The sequence below is a fragment of the Paralichthys olivaceus genome, chromosome 20 (genome assembly GCF_024713975.1).
Source record: "Paralichthys olivaceus isolate ysfri-2021 chromosome 20, ASM2471397v2, whole genome shotgun sequence".
Classification (NCBI taxonomy): Eukaryota; Metazoa; Chordata; class Actinopteri; order Pleuronectiformes; family Paralichthyidae; genus Paralichthys; species Paralichthys olivaceus.
In genome coordinates this window covers 11919737-11944798 of record NC_091112.1, presented here as the reverse complement: position 1 = coordinate 11944798, position 25062 = coordinate 11919737, and the positions used below count along the sequence as shown (strand labels likewise).

Genomic DNA, 25062 nt, shown 5'->3' with positions numbered 1-25062 from the left:
AAGAGTGGCTCCTGACTACTTTTAAATTTGTGTGAACATATTCTAATCGTGCACAACATCTTGGCGCTTGTCTAGTTCTGTGAAAGTCTCCCCAATTGTGTTCCCACTTCACCCACTCAACTTACTGTATTAAGTCCCACCTATATACAACCAAAGCCCGACTTCAACTTCATGCATTAAGTCAGAAAAACACCTTACAAACTTTGTTTTTATATGTTTGTATTTCTATACAAAGAAACAATTAAAAAGGCAATACATAATACTCTCTGGAGAAACTGAGACGATGAATCCTCGAAGAAAAACAAAAATAAGTGAACGTGAGCAGAGAACAAAGCACTGAAAGCCAGGTATCACTTTATTTTACAGCACCATTTTACCTGCTACTTACCAGTCAAGTCCGCTACAGACAAGCAGCACTGAGATTTATCAAATTTGTTATCTTTACTGTACATATACAGATTTATTCTCAAATGAACTTACTTAATTCAGCTTGTAAAATTAAGTCTAGCCATTTTTTTAAACTAAAACCTTAAATCTTTCCCAATCCTGAAATGAACAAAGTTAACAGCGACCAGAGAAAATCTCTTTAAACCATTCTTGACCCCAAAAAACGTATCACTGCCGCAGAAAAAACGAAGGAAGGAAGGACAAGAGTGGAAGAACCGAGCAACAGTAAAGAACAGTGGCTTCAATCTTTGCTCACACTCAACATGGATTTATCAAAAAACGTCTAAAAATCAAGACATCTAGTGTATGTTAACAAGAACTGAGAACTTAAAGGAGTTCTGTTGATATAGACATGCAGTTCTGAAAACCCCTTGGTGAGTCACACACCATCAGGTATTGGAGGGAAGCTGAACACTAAAATAATCAGCTTAGTATCGTCCTGCGGAGAGAAGACATAAAATTCATATTAGTACAAGTGCGAGTCAGTAAAATACTTATACAGTAATATTTTTAAATATTCAACAGTCTGATTTCATGTCTGGAGTTGATACAACAGTTGTAGTTAGACAAGATTCTTATTGTATGCATTTTCTCTTCACACTTACGTGGGCTGTAAGAGCGAGACCGTGAGCGAGACCTGTATCGACTGTAGTACGGTGATGGAGAGCGCCTACGACTGCAAAGATACAACGAAAAATTAACACATTTTCTCATTAGACAGGAGTAGAACACTAACATAGAACCCACAGATCACTACACACCTGTACCTATAATCACACTCCTCGTATCTGTCGTATCGGTCGTAACCACGATCATTGTAAGAGTCCCTTCCCCTCCTGCTGCTGCCGCTGCCGCTGCTGCTGCCACCACCACCGCCCCCGCCGCTACCATTGCTGTTGAAATAAGGGAAACAAGTCTTTGACTTTCAGGCAGTGCATCTATTGTGAAACACAGCATCATGTCCAAATCAGAGTAGATGGTTACAAATCTGTTTTAAGAGAAATGCGCAAATCAAATGAGTAAAACGCACTGGGTTGGTCGGCCCATGTAGATCCCTGGTGTGGGGGTATGGGGACGTTTGGTTATGGAATAATCCACTCGGATGCGCCTCCCGTCCAGCTCCATGCCATTGGCTCGCTCCATTGCCTAGAGAACATGAGGGAGGACAAAACAAAGATGATTTAGCACCATTGCTAAGCTGTTAAAAATTACTCAATTCACAAAGGCCTACCTACAGTACATTACACACATTGACCTTTGCTATGAGATGCATGACTGCAAGGTGAGGGAATTTGTGGCAAGGCAGACATCTAGTGGCATACATATGTAATCACACCTAACTACATTTGGGGAAAAAACAAATCCAGGTGTTTTTTCTGACGTGGAGTTTTGAATTGCATATATGGCTGTAGAACTTAAGCAAATGTTTTGTTTTTCATCTAACTAACAACTAATCCCCCATCTGACTAATCACACAGTAATCAAAAATCACATTTTATTTCTCATACCTCTTTAGAATCCTCGATTCTCTCGAAGTAAATGAAGGCGAAGCCACGGGAGCGGCCCGTGCGCTGGTCGTACACCACATTGACCCCGGCCAAAGGACCATATCGCGAAAACACCTCCTTCAGGTCCCGCTCTGTGGTGTACAGGCTCAAGCCAAACACCCCCAAACACTTGCTGGGATCAGGGTTCGCCTGGAAGGGTCAACAATAATGGTCAGAATCCGTGGCAAGGCGTTTCAGAGCCCTCCAGCTCATGTTTTGCACAACTGCAATTTACAGTAAATGTTTGATGCACTGGGTACATGACACAAACTGTAGAAGTATGCCAAAAAATATCTTGCACCAAATCTTGAATAACTTGATGAGTTTTTCACTGTTAAGGGAGAAAACAAAATTACAATGGATACTTGCTTTCAAACAGCTGGCTTAAAACTAAGTCAGTTTTTACCTTTAAGAAAAAGGTACAACTCTATATACACTTTCAACGGAGCACCCAAACTTCCCTCTAAGCATCATCAGTTGTGCCAGTGCATAGTAAATGCTTAGTGGGTAAACAATGACAGCTTTAATAACCCCTTAACCTGCTTTAAAAAGAAACAATACAAAAAAGATGCCCCGGGGACACTTATACAAAGTACAAACTTCATTCAATATCGGTTTGCTTAAGAAATCCTGTTTGCATTATCACATAGAGATCTTAAAGCAGCAGTTCACTTCATTATACCACAGGCCAGCAGATATAAGTATGACTTTTATCCTTTATTCACCACCTAGAAATGTAAATGCACACCACAAAAAAACTAAAATTCGATAAGACATACAAAAACAAACATTTGGTTGTTAGCTCACACTAGTTTAACTAAGCACCTCATTTACGCAGTATTGCACTTTATCACTTCATTTAGATACATGCATGCTGTATTTATAATTAATGCACTATTTAAGACTGCTTTGTGTCCTGTTTGAGACCAAAATAAAATTGTGTGCTCCAAAAAGTCAGTGGTTTTTGGTTGAGAAAAAATAATTACCTTTTACTTCCTTCAATACAGAAAGCGTACATATTTCCATTTATTACTTCCCGTCTTGATTTATCACTCAATATCAAGTATACAAATGTAAAATGTACTTTTTCAACTTGTTTCTAGTTGCATTTTCTCTTAGTCTGTGCAACCTGAAATCCTGACTGGGCAGGTGATAAAATGTACATTGCAGCTATAAAAATCTGTGTAATATGCCATTTCTAGCCCCAACTGTCTTTCTGTAGCAAGTTCTACCTTGTTTCTACCCAGATAATCATCATCAGGAGCAGCACCTTTGACCCACACACAAACATTACATCACTCTTCTCCAAAACACAGAAAATCCAAATACCCTAACATCAGCATCAGCGCCATGACTGCATGCTTCTTTTGGGAAGTCTTGGCTCTGTTGATATAATGAGGAGAGGGGAGGGTTAATGACAGGGGTTATTAAATGTCATGTCAAAGTAGTTTCCCACAGCATTAACCACAATCATCACGTGCTCTTGATGATTGCACTTCTGAAATCATGTAATTGAAATAAACACTTTTTTTTTTTTTTTACAATCTAACACAAAACCATGTGGACAACATTGTGTTCAATTCATGCAAGTGATTTTCTTAATCTAAACAGTAAGATTCATATTGATAAAAAGACCAAGTGTTGAAATAATTAGATATCAAAATGAAAAACGCTTTGAAAATTAGCCGGATGAATGAGAAAGCATGCAGCAGGTTAAATTACAGTTTCCCACATGTTTAAATCACTTGGGGTGGCCAACCCAGTATACTAACAAGTATGAACAGTGACCCATTTTAGCCATTTTATTTTTTCATAATCTGTTTGAGAGAACGCCATCCAATCATTTAACTCCTCTTTCTCTCTCTCTCTAGTTTGTCACATAATGCTGTCTCTACTAGATACCACCGCAAGTGTATTTCAGACCTGTGGGGGACAATGAAATCGTCTTTTACTTCTTTTCCCAAAACATTTTGAGCACAAGTAATTTTGTATCATTTACAGTTCATGCAGCATATACATATTACAAAAAAAATATTGGCTGTGTCATAAGCATATATAAAGTGTCTTTTGCTACTCCTCTTGTCTAACTCACCCTGCTGCCGTTGTGGTGGCGGCTGCTCGACATAGGCGAGGTGCTCTGGCTCTTCCTGCGCCTGGGTTCGGGGCTGTAAGAACGAGAGTGGGACTTCCTCCGGTGGGAATAGGAACGAGAGCGTGAACGGCTATAGCGGCGGTTAGAGTGCCGCCCAGAACGAGACCTGAAGAGGATAGAGTAGAAGAGGATGTGCAACCAATGAGCATTTGCTTGTATGTAATATGATGCATGTACAAAAGTAGTTGAGAAATTGAGGAGTATTTTACCTAGATTTTGAGCGAGAGCGGGATCTGGACTCAGACCGTTTGGAGGCCCGGGATGGGCTCGGGGAGCCGGACCTTCTCTCCGACTTGACCCGAGCTGGACTCCCACGATCCGATTTTGATGGGGAGCGTGACCCCTATTGCCACAGCAGCATATTAACTTTCTCATGGACAAGTATGTTCATTTATGTACACAGAAACAGAATCAAGCACGGTGTAGTTGGATGTGGTAGAGAATGTAGCAAACATAAAGTTGTCTAAAATATATACAGCTTATGTACTGTGAAGGAAAGGGTTAGTAATCTTGTAATTTAAAAATATATATTTATCTGGCACACAATGTAGCATATTAATAATGTATAACAAATGTGCATGACTGGTCTATTTCAATGTCCACCTGGGAATTCAAAGGAAAATAAAACATGCATCTTTGTGTTACAGAATGGGAGCACATTAAAGAAAAGACATGTGTGACACAAACAGTGTATTTACTTAACCTAGAGACACATTCATTCTTCCAGATTCTTTACACGCTACTCCCTTCTCTCAGGGTTTCTATCCTTCTTCGTTCTTCTTTTTTCAGTTTTCTCATTTTCTGATTCCGGGTCTGTTTTTCCTCTCTTCCTCCCAAAACTGACCAGTTTCATTTTTAGCCATTACTCTGCAAGCGCTTCTATCTGACACCATTCTTCCGTCACATTTCCTCCCTTTCCGCTTCTATGTTCTGCTCTGTACATGTTTTCATCATTAGCCTTCGTTTATCTTGAATTTTTTCTTCATCATTCTTGGATAAAACTCTTCCAAATCCTTCACGATCAATAACCTTAATGAAAGAAGAACATTCAATAAAATTAAGATCATAGGTTTAGGAAAGAGGAAAAATTCTTGAATATGAAATGAAAAAGGAAACACTGAATGCAGTACAATTACATTAAATTTTAATATTCCAGACATTATAAAAACTAGCAAAGTTACAACAATTTAAATTAAATGTCTACAAGTAAATAGATAGTGTTTTAGCAGTGTTTCAGTTTGCTAATTCAGAGCATGAAAGCAGGGAAGGAAGAGTGGCTTTAGGGCTCCAGCTAACATCAATAATGTTAAAGCAGACTTAGCAAAAACCCAGGTGGCTAATGTGCAATGATGGTTTCAGCAATAGCAGTGATAGAAAAATAGCAGCAGCCATAATCAAAAGTCGTAAGTAGATCTTAAACATTTCCTAAACAAGTTAAGTTCATCTACAACCGTAAAGTTAGGATAATTTGAAAATACCAAGGTCTAACCCTGGTGATATTACGCTAACAGTGAGCCGCATGCTAGGTTGAAGGAGTTGGGTTGAAGCAGTCGTGCTAGCTGAGCAACAACCGTCAAACTAAAACAATTACTTTTAGTTACTAAAGAACTAAAAATAAATACTTTTCATTTCATTAAACATTGTCAGCCTGGGGTAAACACACAGCACTTCCCTGCTCGTCTCACGTGTGTGAGGCTGAAGCATGTAACACGGGCATGGAGCTAATAATTTAGCATTAGCTCAGGCTGACATTAAGCTAGCGGGGGGGATTCTCTTGGTGTTTACGTCAGCCACACGGAAGAGAAGACGAAAAGGCAGAAAATGGAGATGTATGTAGGTATCAGTCGATGTTACTACTTACCCGTGGGTCACAGGTTCCATCCTCGATATCACTCATTGCTCAGTTTAGCTAACAGACAGAAAACAATGACCTTTAACACAGTTTCTTATTCTGGCTGCTTAATCGCTAGAAGATGGCGCGTGAGGCGGTTTGTATGTTTATGTGCTGCGGAGTCTGACGTCACCTCCTTTCTCTTCGCCCACGCCCCCTCTGTGCAAAATCCGAGGCGCACGTGAACGTCTCACAGTAAACTTTATAAATCAGTCCATTACAAGTAAAAGACCTGTTTTAAAAGTTAAACTACTAGTCACTGTGAACTTTAACATTCTGTGTTATAGCAGTTCATATAGATAAAATATATATATGAAAATGAAAAATGTATATAAAGTGCAGGAAACATTTACACACTATAAACAAACCGTATTCTGAGATGTAAAAGTCTTACCTGTTAGGTGACAAGTTATTTCATTTGACTAATTTCAGGTGAATACAGTGGAGAAGAACAGAAAGACTTAAGAAATAAGTAAAATGTACTCATGTAAAATACTTGAGTACATGTATTAAATAGCTTTCCATCACTGCCCATGAAAACCAAGATTTGGCCAGTGAATTATTAAGTACCTCTGCGTTTTGCAGTTTAAGGAGGTTATGGTTCAACCCCTGTCCAGTTTGTTTGGCAGCACAATAACGCAAACACAACACAACCGTTTGTGAAAAAAAAGGACCCAATACATTTTGCTGTGGATCCGGACAAAGGGGTGGATCCAAGAATGTTTTTATCACTCTCTTTTACATTGCGAGTGAATTTGTTGACATTTTATCAGGGAATAGTTCATGGATCTTTATGGGAAAAGGGCATATTTAGGTAACTGATATACATGAGCGTGTGCAACTTGACTGAATTTGAGGGTACTCTTAGGCCTTGACAGAGGTATGTGCTCTACAGAGTGCCATTCTAGTTTTATTTTTTGGTTTCTTAAGTTTTCAAGCAGCCTGGCGTACCTTGAAATGCGCTGTATAAATACAGTAATTATTATTATAATTCAAACTTGAAATGTACTCACTCTCACACACCTTGAAGACACATGGGAGATTACCTCGTTGGTAATCACAGTATTACGTGTAAGGTCTAACATAAACATTGATTTAAATGGGTGGGGAACAGTTTTCATGAGGTCAATTTATTAGTAAAGCAATCTTCAAGCAGCTGACTGGCTTATCATGAAGCAAACAATTATGTTCCTTAGTGTCAAACCAATAAAAAAACATAAACCAGCCAACAAATACACATATTGTTAACATTTACATATGGCAGCAAAAATATGAAGCACGACCATTAGTTTACGTTTTAATTATATTTTCTTCATATTTAGATTTCCGTCATACAATCCTCAAGTATCATTGATGAAAGTATTGCTCTTCTTTGTGGCAGAACAAAGTCATCATGTTAAAGAGCATCATGATAAGCACTTAAAAGACATTTCTACTGCTGTGCAAGACAGGGTGAGCTGTGGTTTGTCAGTATTTTAGAAATCATACTCAGGGGGCAGCTGGAATAATGAATATTTCAGAACTTAAAATATCCTTAAAGTCAAAGTTGATGAGCCCAGTATTTTTAGAAAACATCTATAGAGTCACAGTGCAACATGAACCCTGAACATGTGAAAGCAGTAGGTCAGTCATCTTAAGAGCACTACAGGGCTAAACACAGACCACATGGTACAATCAATCTGTTTTGCATGTGAATTAAAACATCTCTCACCCACTGGATTACAGCTGAGACGAATCACAGACACACTCATGTTTACAGCCGCAGATGGGCGTCGTACGATCGTATTCGACAATAACCCAGCATTGTCTCGCAGCACTTGTAAATTGAAATTTACACTGCATTCGGATGGAGTGCAAATAACATTCTTTGGATTATCTCAAACAGCTGAATTACACAGTTTCATTATCCTTATAAATCCCCACATGTCTAAACTAAAAGAAGAATCCTCTTCACACAGTATTTAGGAACTGCACCAGCAAATAAGTGAAATATTGCCATTCCTAACTATCACGACCACTGATACTGTTTAGTTCAGCATTTTGATACGTTTAAGCAGTATTGTAAAATCTTTGTTTATATTTTAATATAAACAGAGGAGCGTTTTAAGCCGTCTTTCATGATTCCTTTTTAATTCTGTGTGAGTTTTACATCTCTTAAATAGCCTAATTTATGGCATTATAAAAAAAAATCAAAAATTTAAACCGAATAAAATCAGCGAATAAAATATAAAAACGCAATGGATAATCTTGGTAAAAAAAATTATAAATATCAGCATATGATAGGACAGGGCATGAAAAAGTCCTCCCTCTTCCCTCTGAGCTGGCTGAACATTTCTGATAAGCATCCCAAGAGCAGTCCTTTCTGGATGTCCATATGTCTGTCTATTGCTTCTCATTTGCCTGATGCCGTAACATCAGTGATAAATGCTGGAAAAGTGTGACGTGCTAAAAACAGAAACTCTACAGCCAATCAAAGCTATGCTCCTTGATGTGGTCGAGGCCTATTAGGGATGTGTGGGTGGAGGCGGGACGTCCCAGGGTGGCTGGAGGCAAGTACGCCCCCTGCTGTGTGGGAAGTGTTTGTAGAGGAGGCATTGGCCACAGATTCGATTTTCCCCTCCAGTTTGACCAGCCGTGTCAGGATGTCATCCAGCAACACAGCTATAGTCCTCTTCAGATCAGCTGTGTGTGAGCGTAGGAGAAAGAAAACAATCAATATCTTTTTCACAAATATCAACACACAATGTTCATACAGGAGTGAGCAAGCAATTTCATGTGCAGGACAGAGAGTGGCGACATCTGACTTCTTCTTACTTACCATAACCAGCCATGGAGGTTCCCTGCGGTCCACCGAGTGCATTCTGGTTCTCCTCCGTCAGGACCTTGACATATCGCCGACTGAGCTCCAGGATCTGCTCGCGTAGCTCGCCGCTGCTCTGATGTCGAGGCTGCTGCACAGTGTAGCGCAGCAGCATGAGACCCCACGCCAGGCCAAATAGCAGCAGCAGCAAACTCAACCTCTGTGACATGTTTCTGCGCAGGAGTGCACCCAGCATGATACTGGGGGGAGTGGTGAAAAGGAAGGGGGCCTGGCCTGAGGCTGAAGCTCTTGTCTTTGATTATGACTATGATAGATTGTGAGGTTCACTTTTTCTCTGCTGTCTTTATCCACAGCAAGGTCAGAGTTTAGAGTCCACTGAGAAACATTGCTAGAGGTGGTAAGGGTTCAGCACTTAGCTCGAGTTAACTCCAGCAGGGCCTGTGATTCCCTTGTTGAAAGAAGTCTCTGAACATTAGTGCATCCCGCCACTGTTGAGAGATGAAAGAGTTTTGAACGGCTGCAGATGCCAGGAAGTGGAACGATTGAGAAGCTGACGCCCACAGACACCAGTAGTCAGACAGCTTTGGGTAGGTGCTTTTGTTGCAAGATGTCAAAAACCAAATCACGAATGGAGACGGGGCGTTCAGGCAGGATGTTGGCAGACATTGTCGACTGTGTTGAAAGAGTAGACCAAAAGAGAGAAGAAAATCAACAACAAAGAAGTAACATGTAATGCTAGTAGTCAAGATAAATTAACTAAATAAACAAAGTTTTATGCTTCATTTTGCATTCCCTTTTATTTCAATTTATACTCGGCTCAGGGCTCTGCTGTGCATCATGGTTTTTATTGAAACTGACGATGAGGATTTCTGGTTGGCAAGAAGCTGGTGACCTTGTCAAAGTGACTTCCTGTACTATTCACTGACAATTGCAGATAGCTCTCTCAGCTGCTTTGGGTCATGGTGCACAATAGCCCACTCAGTCATCAACAAATCTTTTTCAGCCCTCTTAGCCCAGAAACCTGATTACCAGTTTAGATTACAAGGGACCCACTTTACAGCTCTAGATACGAAGACACAGTAACAGACAGAGGCAGAAAGCATTCATCCTCTAATCCCACCTGTACAATGACAAATAACCCGAGATTGCAAGGGGGGAGGATTAGACGATCATTTCTCAGTTTTCACAAGTTTGTCAATGGGTTCATTCTCTGTGTTCTCTCTTGGGTGTGGTAGTTTCACTTCCTATTGAGGTCTGAGAGGGGACAATATCTGATGGAATTAATTATGAAAGGAAAGGTAACAGAATCTGTTTAGCTGTGCTTCCCTCTGTCAGTACACGCACACACAAATGCGTCCTTCCTATGACCTGGACACTCCTGTGTGTCAGCATGCAACGACAAGGGAGGAGAAGTCACAGTGGAAAACAGCAGGGAAGCAAAATGTATTCTGAAAAACATGAAAATCCTCCATCAACACAGCATTACCGCCCACTGCAGGTGCTGCAACCTTTAGCTTTCAGTTTCAGTAAGCAGCTGACTAATGTTTTTGCCTCCACGTGAAGCATAAATTCCCTGACGACCATATAAAATTATGCTTTCTGTCTCCTGATGAAAAATACAGACATTTACTCAGCTAATTGAACTACTCATCACAGTGCTGTACATTTACTAAAAAAACAACAGAACTAAATAAAACTAGAGGCGCTAGCTCACACACATCTCTGCAGACAATGCATGATACCCTGCCTCATGCACAATCACGTACAGCCTGGAGATTTTTAACTCACTGTGCATGGAAAGTACCATGTTGACAGATTGAGTGTAAGCTGTGTCTGCCACTCAGAGCAGGAGCTGATGAGGCCTTAAGAACAGTGTCTTCAATAGATCATGTTTATCTTACCCACAACAGTTTTTACATTCAGACCCTGTTCTGTCTTTTCCTCCCATGGCTGAACACACAAGCAGACCTGCTTATTGTTCTGTGGAAAGGCACAGCTCTTGGAATGAATATTCCGCTTGTGGACGAAGACCGTAACCAAAAGGGACGATTGACTGCGATAAGGCACGCGGCGTCTGTCAAATAATTAAACTAGAGGTTAAATATTGACCACGCCAGCTGTCACCTGTGACTGAACAGCTGGTAGACCCAGCGACAGAAAGATGATCCGCTGAGCATAAACTTAAGATGACATGATTGGAGAGAAAGTGGAGATATATTAGATGTGGAGGTTTAGAGGCTGTGAATGAAGGGTTGAGTGATATGGCTGAAAATTCACAATATTGGCGATAGTGATAATTATCATGATAAATCTCACATTATTGTTATAATAGGTCAGGAGTTTAGCTTCTGAGTGAAGATTGAGGTTTTAAACTCTTTTACGTGGACAGAGAATGACAAACACTTTATAAACAGCAATCTGAGGTAGATTAATACATTGTTTATACCTCCTCCCTATAATTGTAGTTAATATATAAATTGGTTATATTGTTATTGGTGACAATAACATTTCGATGATTATTATTTATATTGTTTTATTGACCAGCCCTACTGTACGTGCATGACCACTAGCATAAACACACAGTTGTACTAACTCACCATATGTGGACTACTTAGCAAACATGGACCCGCACTGTGTGAAGTTACACACACATCTTCAAAGTTAACAACACAACACTTTACCCAGTTAAAATCGATGTAAAGATCAATGTTAACCTCTGCTCGACCTCATCTGGAACTGTTTTCAACTCCACCAACATTTCGTGTTAGCTCGACGTGTTAGCTCGGCTACAAACTGCAAACTGCGCATTCAGCTCAAACAGGACATTGTGCGTGCATGTGGCGGTGAGCAGGAGGGAAGCGGACGCTTGACTGTACCCGGTGTGTTGTTTTAGCAGCGACCATGAAGCAGGAATAAGCGGAGGGAAGAGAGAGCAGGGATCTCCGGCTGCTGCTGCTGCTGCCGCTGCTGGCTGACACTGAATGATGCTTGTTGTTTGGCAACCCCGCACCTCTGTCGCCGTGTCCGGGGAGGAAACCGCCTCCTGTCCCCCGCTGCGATTCAAACCGAATAAAAACGTCGCCGCCGAGCTCCGCGATGAAGTGTCCGCTCACCGCGCTCCTCGGCTCGGCTTCTTCCTCTGGGACGCGGGGGTCACTGCAGGAGAGAGTCGGCAGCTAGAATTCAGAGCATGAGTCTGTGCGGACTGTCATGGTTCCCCAGGACGTCCGCTGCGTGCGTCATCAGCACGGCATGATGGGAGATGTAGTCATACTGTCAGCCTCCTTTAGGACGCAAGTGTGTGTAAAAAGTAATGCATGCAAAATAATGCAACACGAGACATGTTGTCAGGGGGAGATGGTCGAAATGTTTAGTGAAGGTGAACAATTTAAATGCTGACCAGCTAGATTAAAGCTATAAGGCAACAACATATGGTGTCAGAGCTGCACAACGCTATAGTTTGTTGTTTAATATTTTAGCTATAGGCACAAAATATAAGATACAATCTGATGAGATAAGATGATATAATAAAGATGACAAAAATATTAAAGGACATTTCTTATTTAATATTGCATATTGAGAATCACGACAAAATTCCGAGGAAAAAGTTGAAAAAGGAGTTGTTTTTCAATATTGCAAATGAAGTCCGCATGTCAAGACTAAAGTCAAACTGAATAAGATATTTATTTGATCAAAGGAAAATCTTTCACACATAAACACAATGTGATGACCATGCAGTATTTGGTCTTTGAAGAGATTGTGACTTGTCTGTTCAGAGGGAGAAACCACTGGCAGCTGGATTTGATCATGGACTTTATGTCTACTCTATTCTTCAAATGCAAAAGAATCTTCTACTGATTCAGTATATCAATATTATCATATCAATATTTTATTTAAATTCAAAAAGGTAAAAATAATCATATTCCTGGCTTGAATAGTCTTCCATAGTTTTTAATGTTACTATTACTATTATTTATTTTCTTTCCTTTTCTGCAGTTCTTTTTTTTACCATTAGAGGGATGTCTACATCCATCTCCATGGGAACCTCTAGGTTGTAGGTAAACAGAAGTTGTTCGTTGCACTCGACAAAAAGCCCACAGCTATCAGTTTTGGATATCTGACCATGGAGAGGATAAGTCTTGATAAATCAGCTTTAAAAGCAGTGGATGAGTACTGCGAGTACAGGAGGTTTGTCTCAATGTCAGAATGTATGCTTAAAATATAACTTTAGACCCACCAGTGGTTATTAAAGCAAAGTAGATAGCAGCTTTAATAACCATTGGTGGGTCTAAAGTTATATTTTGAACAAGTATCTTAACTGTATCTAATAGAAGTTTGTCTTTGTTAGGATTGTGGGTGATGATGATAGAGGCAGGCTGATGAGCCCAGATCAGTATGAGGAGTACAAGAGGACGGTCCTCGCTCGACGCATGAAAAACAGGCTGTATGTGAGCTTTGGGATGCCTGATGGTATCGACTGCAAACTGATTGGTCCAGAGACTCAGTGCTTCTGCTCACATAGGTACTGTAATATACCATCACATTTTAAATGAGACACCCATCTCCCTAACATGCAGACATACGTTTGTAAGTCATATGATGTTGTCCAGGTACAAGCAACACAAGACAGAGTTTGAGGTGGTTCCCTCTGAGCGGCCCCTGGCCCTACCATGTCAGGTGAGGGGATGTCGCTGTCCCGCCTTTCAGTTTGTTCCTCAAAATGGGTCAAACCCTGTCCGCTGCAGGTGTAAGCACCTACCTCAGGACCACAGCGAAGCCACGGGACACTTGTGCAAGAAATGTAAGTTCGAAAATCATTATATATGGGTCACACTAGCCAAAATAATCTCTCACCCAAGAGGAATCTGGTATACAGCTAATGTTAAAGCTAATTTACACATTCCTGATCTTATAAACTCTTTTTTCCTAGGCAGTTCCTGTTCTGGGTTTCAGAGCACCTTCATCTGTGGGTGCGGCCAGCGCAGCTCTGCCCACCACACCCTGGTGAGTCAAACTTTTAACACAGGATCTCGGTTGACATGACTTTACAAAATTGCTTTGCCAACAAGATTTATTTCACATTGTAGGTTGAGACAAAATCTGAGAGGGAGGCGCGGGGTCGGCCTGTGGGCAGGGATGTCCCGTATGCTGCCATGGGGGGACTGACAGGGTTCAGCTCCCTACTGGATGGCTACCTCAACCTGGAGGCCTGTGGCTCAGGTACAGGGTAATCTACAGAGAAGCTACAATAACAGATCCATCCTAAAAGTGTGCGTGTGTAGGATGAGAGTAGAGCTTTGTTCTCTGTCTGGTATCATGAGTCTGGAATATTCCTTGCACATGTGGTCACATGGAGCAACATCAGCTCGCAGGCACAACGAATACCAGTCGAGCTGAGTCTCAGCTCAGGCCTTCTTCTATTCATCCAGCCTCTGTTACGACTGAAGCATAGTGACGTGTGCATGCATTGGACAAAAGGTTAAGAAAGTTCCCCTGACAGGCATGTGAGGGCAGCAAAGAGCAGCGCAGCATCAGTGCTGGATAAACAGATTATAGGATACAAAACTACATGTTTTTCATATTGCTGACAGATTGATTACATAATTTTAAAATAGAAAAAAAATGTTGCCAGCAAGTCAACTTGGGTTCATTATTTCTAATGGCTTCCTCATCTTTTGAGGGGTCATTTTCATCTCCTCTGAAAACCAGGGAAAATTTCATTAATGACTGAATGTGCGACATTAATTACATTTATCATCCATTCACGTGTGGTTAATTATGCATGATTTAATATGCTGTTGACTGATTACTCCACGACTTGGCTTTTGCTATCCACACATGAAGGTGCTGAGGTAACAGTCTAAAACCTCACATTAAAATATCCTGAATGACTCTTCCAAACTGCGAGTGACCATAATTGTCCTTTGTTTTAGGATTAGCACTCTTTATGTGATTGTATTTTTAATTGGTAATCGAAGGTGTTTGTACTGTATGATAAATTAATTAGAAAAAGTAAAATATAAATATGTTCTAGGTAGTTAAACTTTAGTCCTGGTACAGGTAGTGTACATCAATGGTTTTATTCCCACATTCATGCACATATTCATACAGTTCTTCCACATGCAGCACTTTATCATACAATCTCTCCTATACAGCCGTCAGGGGCAATATTGTATTTACATACTGTTAATATTGAATAAGTTCCATATCTGTGAAACACACGTTATTTGTTGGTCACGGTCACATCTGATTTATATGATAAACTACTTTTCAAGACACAGAAGACAGCTGTTTGCAGAGAAGCTCAGCATCAAGGGTGAACCAACCATGCACATTCAAGAAGAAATACAACCATTAGGGATGCAATCCATATGGGAGATGTCATCAGTGTTGGACCTAGTGTGGTTTGTGGTTCGTCAAAGAAAAATTAAGATTCTGCGATCAGAAGATGGAATTTTAACCTCTTGAAATTGTCTGGTTGGCTAAATGATGTTGAGCATGTGGTGTTATATCGGCTGACAAATATGAATTGTACAGTAGCTCATACTGCTGATACCCTTTTGCAGTTTTCTGACAACGTCTCCTTATACGTGTTCCATAAATTGGTCAGTTTACACATCTGTTTGTGTGATTGATGTTCTCTTAAGCCGCCCACTCAACACCTCACCAAAATAACATCAAAACCATGGATGCTACAAGCAGCGTTTTTAATTTGCAGATAGATGCATTGTCTCCGATTGATTAATCCCATTCCTCACGGCAGATCAGCAGTGATGAGAGCTGATTTAATCCACACGGTGAATGGAGATTGAAGGAGGTTTGTCTGATTGGCAGCCCACGTTCCTGCGTCTTTTTTAATGTGAGAAATGCATTTAACAGGGATCTGAATGAGGATTCACTCCCACTCATGTGTTCCCACTGTGCAGATGGGCAAGTCATACTGGATCAGCATCCCCACTGGTGCTGACCGGTGCATCTCAAGTCACCTGTGTTGTAATGGATGTATAACCTGAGGGAACGAGGTGTGTGTGAGTGTGTTTTGACTTGTACTTCTATCTTTGTGAGGACCAGTTTGATCTGTAAACCAGATGAAGTGAGGACATTTTCACCAGTGCTCACTTTCTAAATCAAATTAAAGGGTTGTTTGAGGGCTGAGACTTTGTTTTTGGTTAGAATTAGGTTTAGGCATTTAGTTGTGATGTTTATGGTTGATTTAAAGGGTTTGGGAATGCATTATATCAATGAGTCACTGAGATAGAAGTACAAATAAGTGTGCATGTGTGTGTGTGTGAGAGCTGAACAGGTGGTCTTAAGAATAAGTAGTAGGGGTACACCTGAGGCCCACCATGGATGCACCTGGGTCCCATCTGAAAGCTGACACTTCAATTTCACCGTGTATCAATGACAACTGTGGCATCAGGTTACCACAGCATAGAGTACATACGCACAAATTCACAATCGCATCCACACTTTAAACCAATCATGTTTCCTATTTGCTTCTCTGAAGAGCTTTGTTGACTGTTATAATCAAGCATCCTTTTAAAAAAAACACTTAACCTGATTCCAATGCTTACTCCTGGACATTCTTTCTCATAGAGATCTTCTCTGACAAAAAATGAAGGAGTCAGTGGAGTGAAAGAGCGAAAACCCAATTAATTTAAGAGTTGGAGGCCTGGCACATTAGTCTGGCACAATTACAATTTAGGGTAATTGGCTCGCCATGGCAACCTCCATTCAAGAGACTACAAGTCATTTACTCTGGTGTTGGTTAGAGGGAATGACTACAACTCTTCCCTTATCCCCATGGAAACCACGCCCAGTTTGACTGACAGATCCGATGTTACAAATCAGGAGATTAAATTGGCAATTACGGCTCAAGGAAATACTGAATTACCCCAGTGACAGTTAGGGTATGCACACACTGACTGAACTGGAGACGAAGAACACACTCCACTAATTTCCCCACAGATTGAGCGAGAGGTAAAGCAAAAACTGAGGCGGGGCCAACACAGGACAAGACTGACAGGCACGTATGATTTACTTGAAACTGTCAACCAGGTACTAATGAGAGGAATGATGTTGATTAAATCAGTTTAAATAATGGACGTTAAAGTTACCTTCAAGCACCATCCACTCACATTTTCAGTGCTTCACACTATTGTCTCTCCTGCAACTGACAAGTCTGTCTCTGTTTTCCCTTTAGGACAGACCTTACTCTATCGGCATACAGCTTCTGCTATTTCTACAAAGAACAAAAACCAACCACGGTCTCCTAAATGTGTGTGTGTTTCTGTTTTGTCGTAGAAACAGTGGGAAATTGACAACGCAGTGACTTCACAGAGGTTTTTGCTTCGATCCCCTCCTGCGTCGACAGACTTGAGGAGGAGGATGAGGAGCGAGTGGGGAGAGAAATGGATTTAACTTTTTTCACAAAGCACTATGATTAAAAACAGGGGGATGTTGTATAGGTTAGTTAAATCAATAATCAACGATTGAACGTTAAAGAAAAAGTGACGGGATTCAGGCATCATGACATTCTTCTGCATTTGTGCATGTGCTTGTCATCGGTTTAAATACAATAATATCCACCATAAACATAAAAGCCTGTTAAAGGATTAGGGGTTTTGATAGGTGTTTCTTTTTTAAGACAAAGTTTGGGCTTTTTTGCCTTTATTGAGGAAAATACATGTGTGAAACGGCAAAGGGGAATAGAGGAAGACCAAAAGGCCTGGGTCGGAATTTGAAACTGCTGCCATTGCAGGTTATGGCGGATGTGGTGTCTAGAAACACTATTTACCCACTGACTAACCACATGCTATCCACATACCACTTGCTGGTAGCATGTGGTAGCATGTGTTCCTCTTTAATATGTGTTTCTTGACACTACATCTTCCATAACCTACATGGATTGTCACCAATTTAACACCATTTTACAGTTTATAATCATATTAATATTTAATAATGATGAATTATTGCTTCCTGATAAAGGTCACCATGTTAAAGATGTTTTCAATCACTAAATTACAATTAATACATGAAAATGGTTAAAGGTAAATATCACTTATAAGCCTTCATTAGTTTCAGACTTCCAACACACCGACAAACTGACATAGCAGTGACACGTCCAGACACCTGCGCTCTAACACAGGTCACAACAGTTATTAAACCAAAGTTTCGTGCCCTTTGACGTACTTACAACTTTCATCAGGTTTCCTCATGTTAAGGCTCAGGACTCTGACCTGCACACCTGAGCCCACTGAGCTGCCACCATCCCCTGTCTGTCTGTCAATCAAAGACATTATATGAAGCTTCTCTTGACGTGATGTTTGTTCTGCTTCCCACCCCAGGAGCAGATGTGGCAGGGACACGTTTATATTCACACAAAGACAGACACTCTGTAAAGGGATCACAGAAGACAGCAAGGAACATAGAGAGGAGAGGTTAGAGACAGGTAAATTAAAACACTGAGATTACATGAGCTGACAGTTAGTGAGATCAAGGAACAAGCGAGAAAACAGCGAAGGAAATATTTTTTATGTTATTTCCTCATAGAGCGATGCACTTACTCAGCAAAAATGTAGAAACTCATTTGTCCTCTATGATTTCATGTTTTAGCAATTGCTATTAAGGATTGTTGATTGTGGATTGTGTGTTGCTCGTGTGTTGGTCACTAACAGTGGAAATGAGAAATAATACATCTTCGGTTCTTCAAGAGCAACCCAGTTATTGTTGAGGCCTTAATAGAAATCACACTGAAGCAGTATTAATATATATTCATACATCGTTTACCAAAGCTACAAAAAAAATCTAGCGGATATATCCCATAAACCTTCATCATGAACCTATAGTTCTCCTTGACTCAAATCCCCTTTAGTTGGAAGCTGCAGCCCACGACGGTACAACAACTGGCTGTTGTTGCTCTATCAGTAATAGTAGTGCTTGCTTACCAGCAGTAACAGATTGTCACCATAGGACAATAGTGTAGTCAGAGGCGCCAATTTAGATGTCAGAGTTACGTGTAAAAATGCCGTAACAGCCTAGAAAGGACCAAAGCTGTATGAGATCTAGCCTTTTTATAATTTGCATTCCCGGTGCGCCTTCATGCAACCTGATAGAGACGCTACAGGCAGTCTGCTTGTCAGTATTTCCTTCTGCAGTCGTACACACTGTAAATCTGAAAAGTGTGATTCACAGCCACAGAAAATTACAGGCCTTTTCATCTTGACAAATCCTGGGAGATAACTTATTGTCCAAACCAGGAGGCTGTTGAGGAAAGGAGAAAACAAATTTGCATTTAAACAGCTAGCTCTCTAAAAGGACTCGTTCGCCAAAGAAATGATTTCTGATAACGACAAGCAGAGCTCCGGGAGATTCTTCCGTTTGCCTAAAGGTGCTACATATACAGCAGCACTGTATTATTATTACATTAATTGTGGTTATATTGATTGGTTTAATTAGCGTAAACAACCAGGACCGTACTGAAGAAGATTGGTAGCTATCTTTTTAATAGCATTGATATCATAAGTGCTGCAAAATTAATGGCCACACTTCCCCTGAATCCCAATTGCAATGCTCTATTTTTCATTTGTCTTTCCCTCAAGCTGAAACAGCGCCCCCTTCCTTTTTTGAGCTGCACAGAAATCCAGCAGATTTTGACTACAAGCTGTGCGTCATCGCGTTAAGACCAAAGAACCTGAAAGGGCTAAATGAGTAAAATTAAATTAATGTCACTTTGATGAATCCTTTTGAGTCAACGGTTCCTTATTTAGCTCGAGGTATTGGGTGGATTTCAACAAATAATGTATCTTTCTCATTGGTCTCAGTTGTGTTTATTTCTTATTGGAAAAAGTTAGCATGTTAAACTGAGATGGAGGACTTTAACTATCAACATGATAGCATTGTCACTGAGAGATTACCCAGCTAGCATTTAGCTCAAAACAATAATTGCTAAATATTCTGTGCAAACAAGAATTCACTTCCGTAACTTCTCTAGCAAATTTATTTCATCCATCGAACAAACAAAGCAATTTAAATGCAAAAGCAAAATCTAAAATCTTGAATGAAAAGGAGGAGAAAGAAGGATAACCACATATAATCTGCCCCTCTTTCACAAGATACTAATTAACAAAACAAATAATGCAATAAAATGTTGCAGGCCAACGAAGTTCCAATTCATTTTGTACCATTCAAAGAAGCTCACAAAATGATTTTCTGTCATGGCAAAACAAAACAACAAAACTTAATAAGACATTTCATTGTATTTCCTGAACATACTGATGGATTTTTCTTTTTCTTTGATGGATCTCGACCTCGACTTCTGCTGACGACTCTTGTGGCTCTATGATCCATGAGCTGTGAATTCAGACGATGTACATTTAGTCCAATCTCACCTGTGGCTATTACACTAGCGTTGAAGCAAACATAAACTTACCTCTCGACGTTTTCCAAACGCTTTATGCATCTATGTTATTTACAGGTCACAGGCTTGCATATAGGTGCAAGCTGTTTGCTTACAAATTGCTAGATCTATTGAAGTGAGTCACTCAGTGTGCCTGTATCCCCTGAAGAAGTCTTGAGATCCTCATGATCGGGTCCTGACATTCTCTCACTTGTGTCTCATTGCTCATCTCCCTCTTGGCATCCTGTGCCACACAAAAAGCCCTTAACACATCCTCTGCTCAAGTTAAATAGCAGCTCAGCTGAAGACTCCCAATTTTAATAGATTATATGGCTGCCAGCCGCTGTACAAAAGGATTATGAATGAGAGGTAAATGAAGCACTTGATGATACAGATTCAGTTGAAGTGCTATTTAGATTTTCTTATTAAGTGGGTATCTTTGAGATTGGGCTCTTCTTTGGCTGACGTGTCTCAATATTCACATTTAGGCCTTTTGTTCAGGTTAAGTGTCACAGTCTCTCGTTCCATCAGATGGAGTGAACTGCAAAATGAAATCAGTGTGCCGATTCAAACGATGCGTTAAAAAGCCATCATGAACATGACTCCGTTTGAGATCTTTGTATTCCAGATCAGCCGAAGTATCATCTGACGAGCTTCTTTTGGTTGGAAGGCCACCTGTGGAAGATTCATCTGAAGTTTGCCCACCATATTAGATTACTGCCATTCTTTCGTGACTTCAGAAAGGGTTATTGAACCAATCATGCAGAAGAATCACTATTTGATTGTGAAATAATTCATCATCTTTTAGACTCATAAACACCAAAACATCGATGTTGCTGTCAGTCTGTATTTCTGAATACAACCGTTATTTTGGGCTGTGTTTGTGTGTGCACTTGTATCTGTGAAGACAATTTTTAGCATAGCCCTTATGGAGTGAGGACATCTTGGCCTGTCCTCACTTTTTAAAAGACTTGTTTGAGGGTTAAAATTTGGTTTTAAGATTAGGATTAGAATTAGTGTTCGGGTTAGGGTTAGGCATTAAATTGTGATAGTTAACCTTAGGGTGTGTGTGTGTGTGTGTGTGTGTGTGTTTGTGTGTGTGTGTGTGTGTGTGTGTGTGTGTGTGTGTGTGTGTTTCCTATTTCCAGGGGAATTATACATGTCAGATGTGCAACAGTGAGTACGTGAACTTATTATAGTGAATAATGACTGAACTATTCATGTAATGTTCTCAAAGGGACATTGGTTGTCTTGTTTAGTGCAGCATCCTTCAATGTTTTTTATAAAGAAGACTTCATCCTTAACTGGTCTCAGAAACGAGGCTTATCAACTCACTCTATTTTTAGTTTGTTATTTTACTTATTTCAAATTAACGTAAATAGGTTCAGAATAAAAAAAATACGCACACTAGCATCAGCTGTGACGTTCACATGAGGAAAAGGCACTTGAGACTTGCGCCATGTGCGGGCGCAGCTCTGACGCGTTTGTCTGCAGCTCGTCTGGCGCACACGGATATAAAAGCACGCAGCGCACACCAAGCGCCCAGAAGAGCTGAAGAGACGCACCAAGACAACGCACAAACCTTCTCCTGACCTACCGAGAATTGTGAGTATCTATCAGAAAAGACTTGCATTCATTTAAAAACTTGACTGAAGTATTTCCACTGGACTTTTTCTGGGTTATTGGAGCTCCGGCATTAATAATAGTGTGTGCATGTTTTTTTTATTCGGACCAACTGGAGATGTATTCCTCAAGCAATGATTTAAAGCTATAAAAGGTCAATATCAGCTTAGTGGATAGTAATAATTCATGAAACTTGTATTATTATTGCTATATTAATCAGTTTTCCTCCTGCTCTGCAGATGCATCCTAACTTGGTGAGCTGGCTGGGGACTCTGGGGCTCCTGCTGTGGGCACTGCTCTGCCTGAGCGCCCTGTCCGAGGGATACCCGGTGAAACCGGAGAACCCCGGGGATGACGCCCCGGCGGAGGAACTGGCCAAATACTACTCAGCCCTGAGACACTACATCAACCTCATCACAAGACAGAGGTAGGCGGACTAATCACATCTTCATATAAGAGATCAGCACAGCAAATGGCACAGTGAAATATCAGAATGTACAAGTTGGAGGTCTGGTTTGAATTGATTTCCTCTTAAAATGACTTGACAAAGACCTATATAATGTGTTTAATTTTGCTTCATTCTATTATATCAATCTCTGATTATTTAAATCTTCTGCAGATAATGCAATTGCAGTTATCAGCTAAAAATGTACTGTTGTGTTCTTCTACTTTAAGGCATTTTCTCCTTAATTCCTAGTGTGCCATATCTCAGATAAGTAGGAATTCAGTTTTTGAATTTTGGCAGGTTATAAATGATATATGTTATTCATTTACATTTGTATTGTTGCTCTTTAAGGGGACACTACATCAACAGGTGACATTCTTTTTATGTAAGATGAGAATACAGAGTACATCTATTAAACAGAGTGACTCTGGCAGGTCTGGTGGCACCAACTTATTCCCTCTCACTTGTTTCAGATCAGGGAATACCTGCTGCCCAGTTACCTCCTGTAAATACAAAAAAAAGGAAAGTAAAAATCTGAGGAGAAGTGACTGCCTCTGCATGTCACCCCGTTTCCAGGTTTCCTCTGAATGTCAGGGGCTCGTATGCTGCTGCAGGCATTTAGCCACCCAGCAGGATGAGCGCGCTGGCACAGCTTATCATCTGAGGGACAGAAAAAAGGAAATACGACCACCCGCAAGGCAACTCCTGTCTGTGCCTGCTGGGTCTCGGTCTGACTGTGTTCACTTTTCATGGCGCTTTTGATGAGACAAAAGGCGGGAGGACATGCAGAGTTATGGGCTCAGTTGTGTGTTACCCTGTGTCTGCTTATATGCCAAGTTCTTCTTTTCCTTTCACCTTTTCTTATGCTCCAGCCAAAAGGTTGAGCTTTTTATTGCAATAAATGTAAAAGCCTCATATTAATATGTCTCCATGCATGTCCGTCTATCTGTCCATGTGTCTCTCTTTGTGTCTCAGGTATGGGAAGAGGTCCAGTCCTGAGATTCTGGACACACTGGTCTCGGAGCTGCTGCTGAAGGAAAGCACAGACACGCTTCCACAGTCAAGGTGTGTGTGATTGTGTCTGTGTGTGATAAGCACAACCTTTCTGTAACCCTCACTGGAAGCTGATCGCTTGACCTTTGTCCCTGTCTCACCAGATATGACCCATCATTGTGGTGAATATTGCAATCAACGTTGAATCCACATCACTGCCGCCGCCCCGCCGCTGCTGACATTCTGACCTCTAAACCTCTGTCACGTCATTTTCCTCCTGCATGCCAGGAGACCGCCCGTCTTACATCTACGAGCCACTACGCGTAATCAACCCCTCGTCCTTAACCATTGGACACGGTCAAAACTGCTTGTAGTATGTGCTATAAAATTGTAAATAGTTTACTCAGTTATCATCTGTGATACATAAAGCTGGTGTGGGGGAGGGCCATGTTGTTTGTATTGTTTAAATGTGCAATTAAAGAATCATCGTTTGAAGGAATCTTTTTCCTGGCGTCTGTGTGACGGGCTGAATGTAGCAGAATTATATATTAATCATGAAGAGTTAGGATGAGGCCACTGGTCCTGAATGCCACACGACACATCTCGAACACTGTGTGCATCCTTTCATGAGGTCGAGTTTGGACTTGCTGTGCCACACCCGGCCTCTCAAACGAAATATGTGGCTCTGTGAGGCCGCATATGTGGGCAAGTGTTGTTTTTGGTTTGCAAGTACATTTTAACTGGGCCTGACAGGCATGAATGGTCCCTGATGACCAGAAAACATAAATCAGGTTCAAGCTGCCAATTGGGAGGCTGATGGCGCTCTCTTGTGGCCATACTGACTCGGGCACTAAAGGAGGGGGAGAAATGGAAATTTTTCAGGAGCATCATTGCAATTACACAGATGGTTAGTCCACCGCAACCTGACATGGAACCACACACAGCACAAATCAAGCAGGTTAGAGACACTGCAGAAACACAGGCTGAGCTGGAGATGAGATCCAACCAGAGACAAGAAGAGGACGGGTTCTTTCGTCAGAAGGTTCCAAGTGCAGAAAACACTCATCGACAACACCTTGATCTTTGTTAATTAATTTATTTGACTTTACACTACGTAACATTACGTTAATTGTATTTAATCGAATGTACTCATATAAATTAGTTTGATTTGATGTATTTAGCTGTTCAGTTATATAATTAGGATGTACTCAATTAAATCAAAAGCCTTTAGTCATAATGTGACCTTGTTGTCCAATTAGAAAAAAAACTTTTCAATAATAGGCGTATGATTTCATGATATGATGAAGGTGAAGACTAAAAGGCTTTTATTTACCAGGGCCGAGCTTTAGGATAAAGAGTTCCATCTCTCAGTTGAAATCCTTGACTCTCGGATTTATGAAAAATTAATTTGCTAAATATAAGTAAAGCTGCTCAGAACGTTAATCTTAATCCTAAAGCTGTCTCCTGGTAAATTACAGTCTCTAGCCTTAATGTGAGCCTGTGTAAGTTGTAAATGTTGGCTGATACTAGAACACATAATCAAATTACACCAAAAGGTTTATAGTTTTATGATATGATGGGTAAGAAATGGTTAAGATTATATTGATGGTACTTCACGCTACGCACCGTCTACACGGTGCATATAAATGTTTGTTTAGTAGTTTCCTCTTTCTATGAATGGTCGCGTGTGTGATAAGAAATACTATATGCACAATACAACACGCAGCCTATTCACTCGGGGAGGG

General features: G+C 40.7%; 4 protein-coding genes across 15 annotated transcripts; 2 read left to right on the top strand and 2 right to left on the bottom strand.

The window, feature by feature from the left end:
• Positions 1 to 202: 202 nt before the first annotated feature.
• Positions 203 to 6173, bottom strand: tra2a (transformer 2 alpha homolog). Of its 6 annotated transcripts, none has more exons than XM_069515896.1 (10): positions 6008 to 6147; positions 4850 to 5175; positions 4356 to 4489; positions 4087 to 4252; positions 3324 to 3377; positions 1956 to 2144; positions 1478 to 1593; positions 1209 to 1340; positions 1053 to 1123; positions 203 to 886 (listed from the first exon to the last, which is right to left on the bottom strand). In XM_069515896.1, the coding sequence occupies exons 4-10, from the start codon at positions 4117 to 4119 to the stop codon at positions 876 to 878; spliced, it is 606 nt and encodes a 201-aa protein (XP_069371997.1). In that variant the 5' UTR covers positions 4120 to 4252; positions 4356 to 4489; positions 4850 to 5175; positions 6008 to 6147; the 3' UTR covers positions 203 to 875. The 6 variants fall into 6 exon arrangements, with proteins under 6 accessions (XP_069371997.1, XP_069371999.1, XP_069371998.1 ...); XM_069515898.1 differs by having other exon boundaries at positions 1215 to 1340; XM_069515897.1 differs by having other exon boundaries at positions 1215 to 1340; positions 4356 to 5175; positions 6008 to 6173.
• Positions 6174 to 7151: 978 nt separating this feature from the next.
• ccdc126 (coiled-coil domain containing 126) lies at positions 7152 to 12103 on the bottom strand. Of its 3 annotated transcripts, none has more exons than XM_020090967.2 (3): positions 11735 to 12103; positions 8856 to 9530; positions 7152 to 8719 (listed from the first exon to the last, which is right to left on the bottom strand). In XM_020090967.2, the coding sequence occupies exons 2-3, from the start codon at positions 9091 to 9093 to the stop codon at positions 8514 to 8516; spliced, it is 444 nt and encodes a 147-aa protein (XP_019946526.1). In that variant the 5' UTR covers positions 9094 to 9530; positions 11735 to 12103; the 3' UTR covers positions 7152 to 8513. The 3 variants fall into 3 exon arrangements, with proteins under 3 accessions (XP_019946526.1, XP_019946527.1, XP_069372000.1); XM_020090968.2 differs by having other exon boundaries at positions 11869 to 12087; XM_069515899.1 differs by lacking the exon at positions 11735 to 12103 and adding an exon at positions 10760 to 10932.
• A 488-nt stretch (positions 12104 to 12591) lies between these two features.
• Positions 12592 to 19756, top strand: fam221a (family with sequence similarity 221 member A). 5 transcript variants are annotated; one of them, XM_069515893.1, is made up of 6 exons: positions 12592 to 12720; positions 12855 to 12916; positions 13207 to 13380; positions 13469 to 13659; positions 13789 to 13862; positions 13946 to 19756. In XM_069515893.1, the coding sequence occupies exons 3-6, from the start codon at positions 13238 to 13240 to the stop codon at positions 14087 to 14089; spliced, it is 552 nt and encodes a 183-aa protein (XP_069371994.1). In that variant the 5' UTR covers positions 12592 to 12720; positions 12855 to 12916; positions 13207 to 13237; the 3' UTR covers positions 14090 to 19756. The 5 variants fall into 5 exon arrangements, with proteins under 5 accessions (XP_069371994.1, XP_069371993.1, XP_069371990.1 ...); XM_069515892.1 differs by having other exon boundaries at positions 12593 to 12765; XM_069515890.1 differs by having other exon boundaries at positions 12594 to 12720; positions 12855 to 13046.
• A 1659-nt stretch (positions 19757 to 21415) lies between these two features.
• npy (neuropeptide Y) lies at positions 21416 to 23816 on the top strand. The gene is made up of 4 exons (XM_020090515.2): positions 21416 to 21861; positions 22119 to 22306; positions 23300 to 23389; positions 23482 to 23816. The coding sequence occupies exons 2-4, from the start codon at positions 22119 to 22121 to the stop codon at positions 23501 to 23503; spliced, it is 300 nt and encodes a 99-aa protein (XP_019946074.1). The 5' UTR covers positions 21416 to 21861; the 3' UTR covers positions 23504 to 23816.
• Positions 23817 to 25062: the final 1246 nt, after the last annotated feature.